The sequence below is a fragment of the Protobothrops mucrosquamatus genome, unplaced genomic scaffold (genome assembly GCF_001527695.2).
Source record: "Protobothrops mucrosquamatus isolate PMUCROS unplaced genomic scaffold, P.Mucros_1.0 scaffold_45, whole genome shotgun sequence".
Taxonomy (NCBI): domain Eukaryota; kingdom Metazoa; phylum Chordata; class Lepidosauria; order Squamata; family Viperidae; genus Protobothrops; species Protobothrops mucrosquamatus.
In genome coordinates, this window is record NW_015386121.1 from 467,939 (window position 1) to 484,074 (window position 16,136).

The window sequence follows — 16,136 nt, forward strand, 5'->3', positions numbered from 1 at the left end:
CTGAGATTAAAAAGATTTGTTCAATAATGTTGTTCCTTCCAGATTCAAAACTGGATCAATTTCCTCAAACCAGGGGAAAAAAAGCAATCGTGTGTTGCCTGCAGTGTTAGGCCCAAGACATTAAAAAAAGGTTTGTGAAAAAGTAACTGAGGGGAGACAATAATACAGTTTTAGACAAAATTAGTGGGTTTGTCTTGAATTGCTTTAAAGAACCTCAGTCTTAAATTGACACGATATTTGCACCTTCCATTGTGGAATATAAATGTAGATGTAAATCAAGAAGCCTAACTCTGGAAGATGTGGAATAAAGCAGTAAAGAAACACTGGCTTAGATGTGACATTGCTTTTAGTCCTCAGATTACTTTTCCCTCATCTGGTCTAAATAACAGTCTAGCTAAAGCAGTTTTGAAACTGTAGAGGAAAAAAACAACAGCAAATCCATCCCTCATTAATGTTTTAGGTGTGGTAACCTTCAATATCCCTTTTCAGGTGGACCTAAAAGCTTTGTGCCACTATTAAGTTTCATCTGTGCAGAAAAAAGCCACATATGAGAGGTACCCAAGGTAATTAAATCTCTACACAATTAAAAGTTTTTAGATACTTACTATAGCTAAGTATTGACTATGATGGCTGCTTCTGTAACCTATTTCAGCACTCTGAGGATAAATCACCCAACCAGATAGCCAAACAGGAATTGCTCTGTACCTGGAATAAATATCTTTATTGACCCAGTACTACCACAGAGAAATAGATTGTGTCCTACCGATAAATAAGATAGGGCTCCAAAATTGTATCTGGTCTAAATATGCTAATTGTGATTATGGAACTTGTCCAATAGATTTGGTTAGCTATCTCAGCTCTTTGTTTGCTTGTTTGTCAGATTTATATCTTGCCTGTCCTCCAGATGGTCAGCAAAACTTACATGGAGGTTTCTCTTCATACAATAACAATGACCCTCTGAGATGAATTCGGCTGAGAGAGATTGACCCAAAACTACACAGTTAGTTTTGGTCATTGATGGTGCAGCTGAAACCCATCTCTCTCCCCCCCCCACCATCTTAAGAAACACTTTAAGAAACACTAAAGAATTTTGTGCAAGTAAACTTGAATACACAATACAACAACAAAGTGAATTTCAAAAAGAGGATCATGAGAATTGATAGGAAGATATTTTAAATGTTGAGAACATTGGAGAGGTTGGTCTGTCATAAACTTTTAATTTCAGGCAGAGTGAAATTGACCAGAGTGTTAATATTGTGTATAGTAGAAGGAGAAAATACATTCTAAGCCTTTTGCAAAGGAGGGAGAAATCCAATTCTTCTTCTGTATGTTTCATGACCCACCTATGAACTACCTGTTAATTAGACTGCTTTGAGACTGAAGGGGCATGGCCATATTGGACAATACTTTGTTCTCTAAAGATTTCTGATTTAAATTGCTTATCAATACAAAGTGCTGGATTTAACTTCATGAACAAGAGAAAGAACTGGAAATTAAATACATGAATCGGACCCATACATTTAGGTCAGGACAACAAAACAGTAAGTTTGGGCTTAGGTGCACAACTTTTGTGATCCTCTTCTTTCTTGCTTCATTCATCGGCTTATTGTGCTAAACAGAAAACCAATCTCTCACTGTATCTGATGCCACAAGAGACGACACTCAGTACTGAGCTTTGTATTAATGCAAGCAAAAACAATTCTAAAAGTATTGCGAGGAGTTAAGATCATACCATTTGTCTTCTTCACGTTTATTCATTTCACAAATATTCATTTTACAGCAAATTAATTTGAATTTGGCTATTTTAGGATTCAAGCTACATATTGAATATACAACCCTCTTTAAAAATCTTTTTTCCCCATTCTTGGGCAGCTATTTTGGAATATTAATAGTTGGAAAAAAAATAACCAAAAACAGTCTTTGCCATCCAGAAAATGCAATGTGCTTTGGGAGAACAGCAGTGGTCCCTCTCCACTGGTTGTAGACGTACTCTTAGTTTTTATTCTTTACATGGGGACTTTGCCCATTGACTGACTAAGCTAACAACCTTTGATGGCAATACTTCCTGTGTTTGAGCAAGTGCTCAGTTTCATTTTTAGAAGTGAAGGGAGGACACATCCCAGACAAATGAATCAAAGATAATTCGCAAACTTGCTAGGATCAAATTGCTCCTCAATGAGTGACTGAAGAGGTGTCCACCAGATGGAGTCATGATATATACAAGAGATCTTTCACACTTGCATCAGATCCACAAAAAAAGACCTTTCTCACACCGATGAAGAGTAATACAGTAATTGAGCTCTCAAAAAATTGTGAGGTGGGAGGGGGAATGTATGAAAAATATTGAAGGATCTGAGTATGTTTAGCTTTAAGAAAGGTTTAAGAACATTTAACAACACTTTTCAAATACCTGAAAAGATGTTATACAGTACAGAAGAAGGTAAAAAACAACAACGGTTGCTTCTTATTCCAGAATGCAAGGAATACAATTATGTGTTTAAATTCTAGGAAGGCAGATTTTGAATGAACATTTTTAGGGGGGAAAATAAAACAGCCTATCAATGAGAGATAGTGGAATTAATTACTCAGAGATGTGATGGGCTTTCCTTCATTAGCTATGTTTAAGAGAAGGAAGTTTATTCTGGATTCTTCTCACCAAACTGGAGATTTTTGTAACTCCTACCTAGTGTGACTATAGACAGAGAATTTGGAGAGTTAGAATCCCAAAATTAAGTTTTGGTGAAACAACTAGGATTTCCTTCAACTTTCTGGAAGAAGCACCTCTGAACCTCATCAAGCTTTATCTATGCAGCACTCAAAGACAAGGAAGAAGACTAGGCTTCAACAGGACTTGGTTTTTGTCTGAATCCAGATTCAGATACTGTAAATCAGGGATCTTCAGACTTGGCCCTTTTATGATTTGTGGACTTCAACTCCCAGAATTCCTGGGAGTTGAAGTCCACAAGTCATAAAAGGGCCAAGTTTGAAGACCCCTGAGATAGATGAATCCAGATACTATGTTTTGAAAAGCATGGCTAATAACATGTTTATAGATGAGGCTTGGTGAGTTGCTGCATTGCAAGGGTGAAGGATCTAGCATAACCCTTTCAGCTGATAAATCCTTTGAGACTCCTTGAACCTCACATCAGGCTCTGTGGAAAAATAGATGGTATTATAGCAAGACATTTGTCTCACAAAGCTTGAATCCATTTTAAGGACTACCGATGGAACTTGTCACAAAGAACCATTAGAATAAGCTTAAGAGAATCTACTATGGGAGTGTTGGGGATGGGTGGGGGAAGAGTGACACTGAATCAGCAGCACTCCACCAGTAACAAAATTCTCTTAATTTCCATATGAAAGAATTGTGCTACCTCCTCATAATTAATGAGACAATGTAACACATTTTAATTTGATAAGAATGCTAACTGTAAATGCTATTCCATTGTATTAAGCAAAACTATACAAGCCAATTAGGCTTTTCTGCTTCTGAATTTGCTTCCCCCCTCTCTTATTTATTATTCATTTCAATTACTTTGCTGTTTAATTCTCCTTTTATGTGACTACCCCAGTGCACAATTTAAACTCTACACATTACTGGGTAAATATAAGATTTCCAACTCATCACTGTGAATTGGCGATACTCGTTGGATCTGTCACCTTACTAGCATTTTTTTTAAAAAACCTAACATTGCAAGCCTGATAATCTTAGAAGGTCCTGGTTGTGTGCCCAATTTTGCATCTTGAATGCATTAAGAAAGACGCTAAATTATTATTCAATATTCTGAGAGTGAGTTTAATTTCCTTCATTAACAATTGTTCACTCACAAGTCTATTTTTCTATTCCTGTCTGAGACTGCCCGTGGTCTGGAAGCTTCCATTCCTGTTTCAATTAAATTACAGTTTAGAGAGTCGGCTGAAGCCAAATCTATGATCTATCATATGTGGCTAATAAAGACTAGCCTTGTTCATAAATTGTGGTGGAAGCTGGTTTGTGTTTATTACTTGCAGCTAAGAGTAAACCTGGTTAATTTACTGGATAGCACTAGACTGCCCGAATACTACTATCTAGCTTCTCTAATGTTTGATGTTTTTACATGAAGTGAACCAAATTCAGTATTATTCATGTAGAAGTTTTAATTTCAGTTCACTTTTCATTTTGTTTTAATAGATAGAGACATATCTATTTCTACATGGAAATAAAAAGGGGGGAACTTGGCTCAACAAGGCCCAGATTGCTGTCATATATTTGCCTAGTGTACTCCGTGGCCTGGGGTTTCCTGCTGAACTATGGCTTTTGTCAAGGTAAATTTCTGAATTAGAAGTCTTTTCTGTTTCACGAAAAGAAGTATGCCAGCCATTCAATTAATGGCAATGGAAATATATTGCATTAAAGGGGGGGGAAGAGATGTATTTTCTTATTTGAAATACAATTTTACTTTTGACCGAATCTAACTTCTAATCATGCTCATAGATGAATACTTGGAAGAGGGAATCTGAATGGGAATCACACCTCACAGTCTCATCAGATTACTGTTGACTTGAGATCCTGCCTATGCAGCTGCTTGCATGCCCATAGAGGGTGATCATGTAAAGCCCACGGGCTGGATGCGTCACATACAGGCCACACCCACCCCATCTCTGCAAAGGCAAAAAATGTTGCGATACGTCACAATACATCACATGATGCGATCGAGTTTGACACCCGTGATGTAAAGTATGTCTGAGAAGACAAAACATACAGATAGCATGAAATATTTATAGTTTTAGATCCACAGTCTATAACTACGAGCATGAATATGTTGGGCAGGAAATAACAGGCACAGTCCCAACACACACATACATTTATCTGTATTTGTTTTGCCTATGTGCATAAGATTCTTGCCTCTGCCTATGTATGATTTTTTTTTTTAGTAAATGGGTTTCTTCCATATAATCTGGATCTTGAATGATCTTCATCTTTCAAAAAGGTTCCTTATTGTGTCTCATTCCGTGGGGACAGATGTTGTTTTCCATGACAACATTATAAAAATCCTTTAAACATATTTACTGTAGTGAACACTTGTGAGCTTGCAGTTATTTAATAGTGCAGAACAGAAGACTTCTCCATGGGAGCCTATACTGGAGCCATCTTAATCTGAAAAATAAGTGATGAACTCATGTATTTGTGTGTTTTCTACATAGTGTATTTGCCAGGAAGCCGAGAGCTATTTTGGGAGAAATATTGCCTTTCTTTACTGAAATCAGTTTCCAATGTTTGTGTGGCTTGAAGAAATCTACATGCCACTACTTCAATTGGAATTACCAATTTAGGCTGTAGAAATACAGATGGCCATCAGATGGTAGAAACAGGATGCAGAGAAGTTGTTCTTTACTGCCACCTATTGGTCACCTGTTGTTTTGCAAGCCAGTTCTTCTGGATTTCAATAGTTCGGAACAGTGACAAAATCAAAAGAAAGGCAAGAAGAATTGGATTATTGGAATTTTTTACACAATGCCTTAAAGCTCATAGATTGCTTAGCACTTTGTTTATTCTAATTATTCACTCATGGATAGTTTTGTCTCTGCCTCTATTTTACTCTTGTCCACATACATACATCATGTAGATTCAGAGTACCTATCTATTATGTTATCATTTTACTATTATTTGAACTTCCAGTTCTTTCAGGGGGAGATGGATGGTAATTTGTGGGAAGTCAGCTTGATTTTACTAAACTATCCAGAAGAAAAATACTTTACTTCTTTAATATTGGTCTTCTTCAAACAACGACTGTTTGTTTGTTGTTACCAACATAATGAGCTCCCTAGGGCGGTTTGAAGGAGAGAATCAAACCGTGAAAGCATATGTAAGTAATGCCAGAAACATTATAATTTGTGCAATAAATATTTATATTTGGTTAAAATCTGGAATGATATAAAATGAATGCCTTCAGAATATGCAGTCATTCTGGGACTGTTTTTTCCATGAGAACAATATTTAAACAATTTCATTTATAAGTAACTGCCTCAACAGAAATGTTTCACAAATCTTTTCTCAACCTGGTCCCTTCTAAATGAGGGTGTTAGCATTACTACAATTTTCAGAATTCTCAGTCAGCAATGCCAGCAACCATTACCAGCTGGGAATTTGGGGAACTGCAGCCAAACACATCTGGAAGGCACAAATTTCAAGACGGCTGACTTAGAGAGCAGTTCTGGCCCGAATAGGCAAAATCAAATGAAATGTACGGTGTATTTGGCACTTAACCTATAATTCAGTATATTATAATCTGCTGGCTTCTAGCTGTGACTAATTTTGGAACACAGAGAGATTTAAAGACCCATCCTGCTCTGAAATGCTGCTTAAAAGGCAGATTTAGAGCTTGGTGAGAGCAGCTAATGAAAAATCAGAGGAAATGTGTGGCCACAGGGGATCCCTGGTCAACAAGGGATGGAGAGAAGAATCTACAACAGACAAATGCTCAAACCTTCACTGGACTATTGCAAGATAAAAGAGCCACTCCATTCCCATTTCTCCTCTCTTCTCTTTTCTGTTTTTCATGTTTCCCCTTTGTTTGTGTTTTAAAAATAAATTGTGGCAGGAAAATTAATGCACAAGCTATATATCAGCCCCAAGGCTAATATATCCCTTTCCTCCATTTCAGGGGTACTTTAAGAGAAATTGTTGGGCTTCGAGTCTAGAGGACTGAAAACAGCTATGGATGCTAAAAGCATACAGTAGACCTATGATGATATCCCAGGTTGCATGAGTTTATTCTGCAAATGACACAAATAATGTAGTGTATCTTAGCTACAACTGATGCAAATTGCAATATTGGATCATTTGTACAACAGTCTCATGATGCTAGCAATGTCACTTGGTCCCTTGTTTCCTACAAATGCTCATGCCTGACACATCATTCAAATGGTCTTGTTTTGCTTTCTCTGACATTGGCAGGCCCTTCCATTATCATTCTGAAAAGCTTCCCAAGGGTAGAACTCCCACCCCATGCATGGTGAGAGGAAACATCAGGATCCTACGGGCTGTTCCTAGAGCTCTTGGATATTATATTTTAGTGTTTAGAAACTTCTGATCTGATTCTTTCCTCAAAAGCTTTCCCCAAAAAGAAATGGAAGAGATGAATATGAAAAACCAAGTCATTGCAAAAACACGAATGTTCTGGGAGTGCATGGCAGCCTGTGGCTTGGAGGAACATAAAATTGCATTCTTGTTAAGAAACCTCTTTGGCCACCTGTGACCCTCGGGGTATTTTGTTTTCATTTTCTTTAGCTCCATTGTGGGACAGAAACACAAGCTGATAGTTAGCTTTTTATTTCCAATAATGGTTTTCATGTACAATAACAGGGTTAGAATCATCTCCTCCTGTCTCTCCCATTTAGCAAAGTTGTATTACTGAGTATTATTCAGGCTGCAGTCCCATTGCTTCTCACTCACTACAGTAGTGTGAGAGTGTGCATCTTCCATTCTCATTGGTTTTCCATCTCAGCTTCAGCTTTGTGGGTGGCGTTTTCCTTAAGAACATATTGTAAAGCAGATTAGGAACAGAATGCTCCTATGAATATTTTGTATGCATGCATACATTCATGAAATTTATCCACCCCTCAATCTAAATGTATTCTAGGCAGTTCCTTATTTTTTATTTCAAGCTTTTGTCTTCCTTAACTTCATGTAATAGAAACATACAGACAAAAGATAAAAAAAGTCCACCTCTCAGTAGCTGCTGATCCAATAAAGATATAGCTATATTTTCTAAAGCTTAATCTGATTTCAGTCTGCTTTGAAAATTCATTACAAAAAGTAAAAGTGGGATCATCTGAAATTGATTTTGAAGATTTCCATTTGAGCTGAAAGTGTATGTTCTCATTAGCGAGGAAGTAAGAATCAAATGAATTCAAACTAGAGCTTTGGTAAAGTCAGCTTAACATTTTCAACACACTGAACTTCAGATGATTTGAAATTATAAGAAGTACAGAGAACAGCTTTGAAGGGCAGAGGGAAGATTCATTGCCAAGGTAGCCATCAAATAAATAAGACTTGAGGATAGACCAAGGAATGGCTTAGGAAAATCCTTCAGAGAGCAGTAGCAGCAATATTCATTCCAGTTCACATGAAGTTGAAAGAGGGAGGAAGGGAAGTACATTCAGACATGGAAGATTCTGTTTTTCTAGCTATTCTAATCAAAGTAGCTTTAGGTCTACACAGTATCTGTTACTTATAGGGCTGAGGTAAATCTTACAAGTCTAGACTAGCATTAGAAGCTGCTTTGGGCAAATGATTGGGGAAAGGGTTTACAAGACAAGGAAGGAATAATAAATACTATCACTTGCATTTTTACTTTCATTGGAAGATCATTCCTGAATTTTGTGTCTCAAGTGTAATCATAGTGGTTATTGTGTAATTGGAAAAGGAGAGTGCCACTCACTACAGCAAACATTTTTTTAGACAAACATTGATGTGATGTGTGAGGATAAAGGAAGATAGCTTTTACCAAGAGAATTCAGTAACCAAAACAGTTCAGGGGAAAATTAAAATGAACCATATTTTCTCTGTGTGACATCATCCCCAACAGCTAAAAAAATGTCCTTTGCTCACGAGCCTTACAAAATGGAGATGGATTACTGCCATTTAAGGTAAATGGCACCAACACTATTTCAAAAGATAACCAGGGAGGGAGGGAGGGGGAAATGCATGCAAGAAGAAAAACTGCCCATTCTTGTTTGAAAGTGCAACTTCCCTCCCCAGGAGAAGAAAATCTGGATGTGTGTAGCCCAATATAAACAGGTAAAACCATCACTAAACCAGAGAAGTAGGATGATGTTACACTGTGATAGCCACAAGCTAGAGGGGCAGCTTGTGGCTATCACAGTGTAACATCATCCTACTTCTTCTATTATTAGTGGCTTAATATAATAGCATATCTCAATTAGCTCATCTAATCAAATCATAATGAAAGATTTATTTTTAGGGTAGTATTTAGGATTCATTGCCCAAAAGTCACTTTAGAGCACACAGGGACACAATGGTGGAATCTGGAACTCCTTAAAGCAGCCATGCCTTCTAACAGTTTGATCAAAGAAGAGGTTGCTTTAAATAATTGCAGACAGATGTATGTTTGCATGCTGAGAGACACTGAAGCAACTTTTTGGAGCTGAGTCTGAATCTTTGCATAGCTGTATTATGGAGGGAAAAAAACCAAGAGGAATAAGAAATTGCAGACAGAACAGGATATTTCCTATTTCTGACGATATATCTAACATGTAAGAACCCAGCAATGTTTACGGATTCAAAATGCTGTGCTCATTTTTATGTGCATGCAATGTGTGCAGTTGGCATTTTAAAAAAAGGCAGAGGGCTTTGATTGCTCAGTTGTTCTCGTCAATTGGAAACCAAGTGGGAGGAACCAATGCTGAGTAACATAAGTTCTGGATTTGACCAAAGGCCTCTTCAACCCAGCATCCTGTTTCCACAGCATTCAATCAAATGCCTTTTTAGAAACCTTAGAATAGGCCACAAAGCCAATATCTTTTCCAGTTTTGTCTTCCAGCAATTAAAACTGAATGGTTTCCTACTTCAGTCTTGGAGGCAGCATGCATTCATCATGTTGAGTCATCACTTATTTTTCTCCTTTTAAAGTCATTCAGGTTGGAAGTATAACTTTTACAATAGTAAGAATGATGGCATTAAAGGATCACTTACCTTGGGATCGTTCTGTAAATGAAGTTGGTGCAGAAGACTTCTCTGCCTTCGACTTTTGGTTAAACCATTATGGAAAAAGTGGTAGCCATCCTCTATAAAGGGAAGCTAAATTAAAAAAAAAATGACATTGAAATCATAATCTTAATGTTTGGGCTAGCCACATTGAATAAATTACAGTATATTTTCTATTCATGTAGCTAAACTTGCAATCATTGAAAGCATCTGACATTACCTAAGAAGAAATAAAACAAATGTTGGCAAGCTTACATTTACAAAAAAAATGAAAAATTATGAAAAAGTAAATGTTGTAAATTTACCAAAATGTATAGTTTAAAATGCAAAATATCTATAATTCTATAGATGTGCATTGTTGGGGCAACAAAGTAGTTTGCACCTATATAAAATAGATAATCACGTGTTAAAGTGGAACTAATTTCTTTGTGACTTCATTGCCATGTCCATATAATTTCTCAGAAATAGTTTGTCATTGCCTTCTTCCAGATTTTTTTTAAAGAGCTTTTCAAGTTACCCCACAGTCTTGGAATTTCTGGTATTTTCCTATCCCATTCCTAACCAGGTTAAATCCTATTTAGTTCTTTTAGGGATCATTTAAGGTTAGCTTGATATTGTCATCTCCATCTCCATAGTAAATCATTTCATAATTGGCATATTTTGCTCATGATCTAAAAGTAGAAGGGGAAAATAAGGGTAAGCAAGGAATAATGGTCCATAAAATTGCACACATTTTAGAGTCATATTAAAGACTAGTCAGACAACTGTTGAAATTATACTGCTATAGTAGGACTTTATATAGCAGTATTCCTCAGCCCTAGAAGGCACTAATTTGGGGAAAGCTTCTATATAGTCATGTTAAATGGCTCTCTGGAGACCAAAAAAGAAATCCTTAGTGAAGAGCAAATGTCTTTGTATAAACCACAAGAAGGTCACATCTACCACGTCATCATTCCATCATGAATTTTCCTCTAGATGGCATCATTTGTGTCATCTGCATAACAATCTTACAATGCATGTGATGTCATTTGGCTTTCTTCATCCACTGTGAGACACACATGGTAGACAGGTGACTCTTTTCTAGCCCAACATTTTCTATCCATTTCTGTCCATCTAGTAGCTCTGCTTCCAGAATGCCATGTTGGAGGGCTGATGTGCATTCCTGTCATGCAAGCCATGAACCAGTTGAACATCTGGACTTATTCAGGAACGGCACATGTTGATCATTATCCATAATTAGCAAGGCTTCTTCTTATTGTATTACTGTTGCTTGTAAGATCAGTCCATTAGTTAGCAACTCCTGCTACTTTCTATAATTGAACTTGAAATTGCTGCTACTAAGTGGAACCCTTGGACAATCATTTCAGCCATGAGCTGCCAGTGTAGATGGATGCTTCCTTACTGGTTGCTTTGGAAAAGGGCACCAGGGAGGGGTGAAATAAATCTGTATCACTTCTATTTCTCCCACCCAGTGACTTGTTTAAAAGATATTTTGTACAGGGAGACAGAGAGGAGAGAGGATCTAGGCTGATAAATTTGGGAAGCTACTACATTAGAACGATAAATCAATGAATTTGTCTTGAGAAACTGCAGCAGAGAAAATCAGCACAAAATAACAGAATAAGAATGAGGTTTGGTAGATTGTATAAGGATGGGGAGGGAGGGGAATAGAGAAATAGATGAATTATAGCTTTTTATGACTAAACAATAAAATAACTGTGTTGAAAAGCACTGGCTTCCTAAAAGAAAAGAATAGGGATGGGATGATGTGAGGCATGAGAAAGTGAACAAATAGGAGAAATCCAGGGGTGAGACCAGCCTCAGTCTAAGGCTAAGCTGTTCTACATTTCTTAGCTCAGGACACAGAATATGGGCGGTATCCATATTCTCCCTTTTATTAGAATAGTAGGAGGTTTCCTTTCTTAAATATCTAAATCATCACACACCAGGAAGGAAGCTTGTACATTACATAAATTATACATATATACATACATACATACATACATACATACATACATATATACATACATACATACATACATATATATATCCCTAATTATATTAAAAATGCAAATCCTGGGTATAGCCATGTAGTAAAAATAACAAATGTACAAATAACAAATTAATCCGAACACCAAGATAAAAATGTAAACACCACTGTTTAATATACGAAGATACTTAGCTTTCATCGGCCAAACTGCCGATATTGTCAGAGTATAAAACAAGGATTTGGGAGCCAGCCCAATTATATAAGGCAGCCAGTTATATAAGTGAACTCCCAAATCCTTGTTTTATACTCTGACGATGTCGGCAGTTTGGCCGACAAAAGCTAAGTATCTTTGTATATTAAACAGTGGTGTTTACATTCTTATCCTGGTGTTCGGATTCATTTGTTATTTTTACTATATATATATATATATATATATATATGTATATATATAGTATATATATGTATGTATGTATGTATATGTATATGTATATGTATATGTATACACACACATATATACATATACATATACATACACATACATACATACATAGATACATATATGAAAATTCCTGTTCACTCAATGTGGCCCAGGCAAGCCAAAAGGTTGGATAACCATGATATAGACTGTAAATGTTATCAGCCCCACAGCTTTATGTAGACCAAACATGTGCAACCCATGGTCAAAGCTGCATGTGGTCCTGGACAACTTGTAATGCAGCCCCACAAGATAATAAAAATATAAAAAATAAAGGAGTTTGTTATAAAATATGTACTATCAGTAATGGATATAAATATGCAGTCCAAGACAATTCCTCTTCTCTCATTGTGGCCCAGGCAAGCCAAAAGGTTGGAAAATTATGATATAGGCTATAAATGTGTTGCAGATAAATTTTCCTATACCATTGGTGGTTTATATATTCTTCTACTATGTCTATTAAAAAGGAATTATATGTGAATCTTGGGAAGTATCTTATGTTTTACAGCTCCAATAGAGCAAGGTCTGCTTGGCATCCATTTGAATTTTTTTTTCATTCCACTTATCACACCCAGCAAGATGCCTTTGAAAACTGGACCCTCAAGTTATTTCTTACTGTTCCTTCCTGACTGACAAGCATAAGCAGGTACATTACATAATAAAAGGGTAGAGAAATAATCCATCATATTTTCTGTATTGCTGACACCCTGAAGAAAACTCTCAATATCTTACTGGGAGGCACTAGTTATGTGTGTTCTGTCTTGGAATGAAGTCCATGCATCTGATCTACAGGATTTTAGTCCATAAAATTTGATGCCAGCTCCTCCCCACGCCCAATCTCACCCTCTCTAAACTTTGACTCCCAAAATACCAAGCAGCATGACTTTTGAACAAATAAGCAAGAATTCACAGGCTAACTTTAGTGTAGTGGGTTGGGCACATGTTTGAGAAAGTAATTAACTTCAGTTTCCCAGAAGGCAACTAGGATTCTCTCAGTAGACCTGCCTCTATTCAAAAATCTACATTTGGGTGTAAACATACATATAATAGTGTCATAAGCCCCAAATTATCTCCTTCTAAAAGCACCAAACCCAGGTAGAGCATCACTGGAATTTCTACACTTTGGGGAAATAAAGTATTATTCGTAATATTTCTCATAATTACAAATGTATTAATCAGTTATTTTGCTGTGTTAATTGGAAATTTTTATTTATTCTTGGAATATACCAGATGTTCAAATCAATGAAAGGTGACCCTATAAGATATTCCCCTGAAAAACCATCCACAGGAAGAAAGTAACTTTGTGTTTAGCCTGTATTTAGGTTACATTTGTTTGTCTCTTTATTAATTTGTGTGGCTGCCATCTCAGTTTCATGACTCTGGGCAACTAAGAATTTAAGAACAGAATTAAAACAAAATTAGGTCAGGCTTTGCGTTTTTTTGTGGACAAGACAAATGTTCGATGAACAGATCTTTTCTAAGGCTAGTCTCTCTTGACATTTCAAAGAGTAAAAGCTGGATTGTTGGACCCACACTGTTGACGCACATCTTTTAGCTAGGCGGACAAGGTTGAGAGAGAAAGTATGTGTATTCTTCCATGAGACTGCTCTGACAGAACAGTTTCGTCTGTGCTGAACATCTTGGTGCACTTTCTTATTCAGAATAATTCACATCTGTCTGTCTTAGCTGCTCCTCTCCATTTTTATCAGCGTTATTCTGCAATCTTCTTTCAAATCATGACAATAAAAAGGACGGTGACCTACTTGGGCTACCTCCGAATGAAATGCTCCTGATCTTTTTTACACAATGAGAAATGTGGGAGGCAGGGATTAATGTGGTTGTACTGTACTGTGTGAAAGGATTAGTTTTAAACAATACATTGGCAAATGTCCTTTTTGGTACCTCTGAAAAGCCACAGGGGTCTTTCTAATGTTTCCATTCTTTATCGAGACCCTCCAGTTATCACAACACCAATGCAAGACTGCCTTTGACGTTGTCAGCCATTGTTCTATAACCGGCTGCTTTCTTTATATAATTATCACTCCAGTTCAGGGGTCCTCAAACTTGGCCACTTTAAGACTTGTAGACTTCAACTCCTAGAATTCTCCAGCTAGTCAGTGGCCAAGTTTGAGGACCCCTGGTCTAGACCCCTGGTCTACACTTTATTTCATGTCATGCTATATGCTATGTCTATATCATAAGAGAAAGAGTGTATCTATATGCCTTAAAAGGATAATACTTCATGCCTCAATTGTAGTCACTCTTATCCAAGAAAGCTTATGCAGTATCTGCAATAAAGTTGATGCCCTTTAAGATACCAGAAGACTCTATTATTTGTTTCCACAAACTATTATGATGCTGAGTCTCTGAAAACTGTTAAATATCTTGTGATTTAAACTAGAAGTGTTTAAAAATACACTTATGTCTGTCTTTAGCAATGTGTTAAATCCAACAAACAGGCTTAATTAAATAATGTGAACAGGCATATTTTTTTTTTAAAAAAGGGTCAAACAGATCTAAGGCCAGTCAACATACTGCACTGCTTATTAGGCAATTAGCTCTTACTATTGATTTCTGCCTAGCTGGTTAAAATCGAGTATGGTTGCATGTGTGTTTTAATTAATTCATTCATTCATTTTCTTTAATTCAGTTTTATTGCACCTTAGGTGTCATTACATTGCAACATTCTACCTTTATGAATACAAAGCCTTGGAGAAAAATTGGGAAGGCACTTAATGTATAGCTTAATCTCTTTATTGTAATATTATTTTTAAGTTATTTTTCCTTTCTTCATATGTTGCAAATTGACCAGATTCTCTGGGAGCTGGGCAGTGTACAAATTTAAAAATAAATTGCTCACAGATATGTAGGATAAATGAATACGTGGATAAATATCACGGAGTCACATTTAAAAAAATATATTGCCCTGGCAAGAGTGTAATATCCCAACTTTTTAAATTATATTAAACTAAAAACTATACCCAGGTAGACTGCAGCTACTAAGGAATAGTCCACATCAGATTATTAGAGATCATCAGACCAATTAACTAACGAACAGGAAAGAAAAAAAAATGAAATCCAATCCGGAGCATTCATGAGGGAGAGTAAAATAAATTCAGTTAGGTGATGAGAAAGGTGGAATTGAAGTCCCCATCCCTTTTCTACATGTGTCAAGTGTGTGCACCACACATTGAAAACGGGAAGGGCTTAAGTCACAAAGTTGCAGCCACTATCTTGATTTCTTTGATACTTTCTCCAGTTGGATACTTCTGAATCCAATGTCCTATTTCCATGCCAAAATGGCTAAGCTGACCATATTTTCAAGCAGGCCAAAAGTCAGGTTCAGTAGTTTGTGCAAAGAAAACTAGACAAGGAAGGCTTTGCCCATTCTTTCAAAACTGCTTCACTTTTTGTCTACAGGTTTTTCACAAAGGGAGGGCACAGGTTTAGCTATCTGGCCAACCTTTCTCCCACTTGATTTTCGAATGGTTTGGCAGAGTCTTTCTTGGCAAGCAAATGGTTCAAATTGTCTGATCCTGTTTACAGCTTGAAAAATGTTCCTGAACATCAACCCAAAGATTCATGAAGAATGATTTGAAAGTCTAAATTGTTCCAGTTTCAGTGGCATTGATTACTCTTTCTTAAGGAAGGCAAGCCATTAAAATCTAATTAAAATGCGCACTTTAGAAATTGGTGGTTAATGGCTCAGTTAGTTATGTCAATCAAACAGGAACTGTTTATCTCAGGTTTTAGATTTTTCAGGGCTGATTTACACCAAAATCCTGAAAGGCAATTTGAAGTGAATGACGCTTTATGATACATTTTAATTACTCATAAAAAGCCAAAACATATGGAGGCTTATTTAGAAGTAAACACATTTAGATTATATATATATATATATATATATATATATATATATATATATATATATATATATATATATATATATATATATATATATA

The 16,136-nt window shown here is 36.4% G+C and overlaps 1 protein-coding gene across 1 annotated transcript in view; it reads right to left on the bottom strand.

Annotated features, from left to right (window-relative positions):
- The window catches only part of PCSK2 (proprotein convertase subtilisin/kexin type 2), a 100,377-nt gene that overhangs the window by 71,109 nt on the left and 13,132 nt on the right, over nt 1-16,136 (bottom strand). Inside the window, exon 2 of the mRNA XM_015811039.1 lies at nt 9,698-9,802. Coding sequence (XP_015666525.1) covers nt 9,698-9,802 — 105 coding nt within the window. The remainder of the gene's footprint in view (nt 1-9,697; nt 9,803-16,136) is intronic.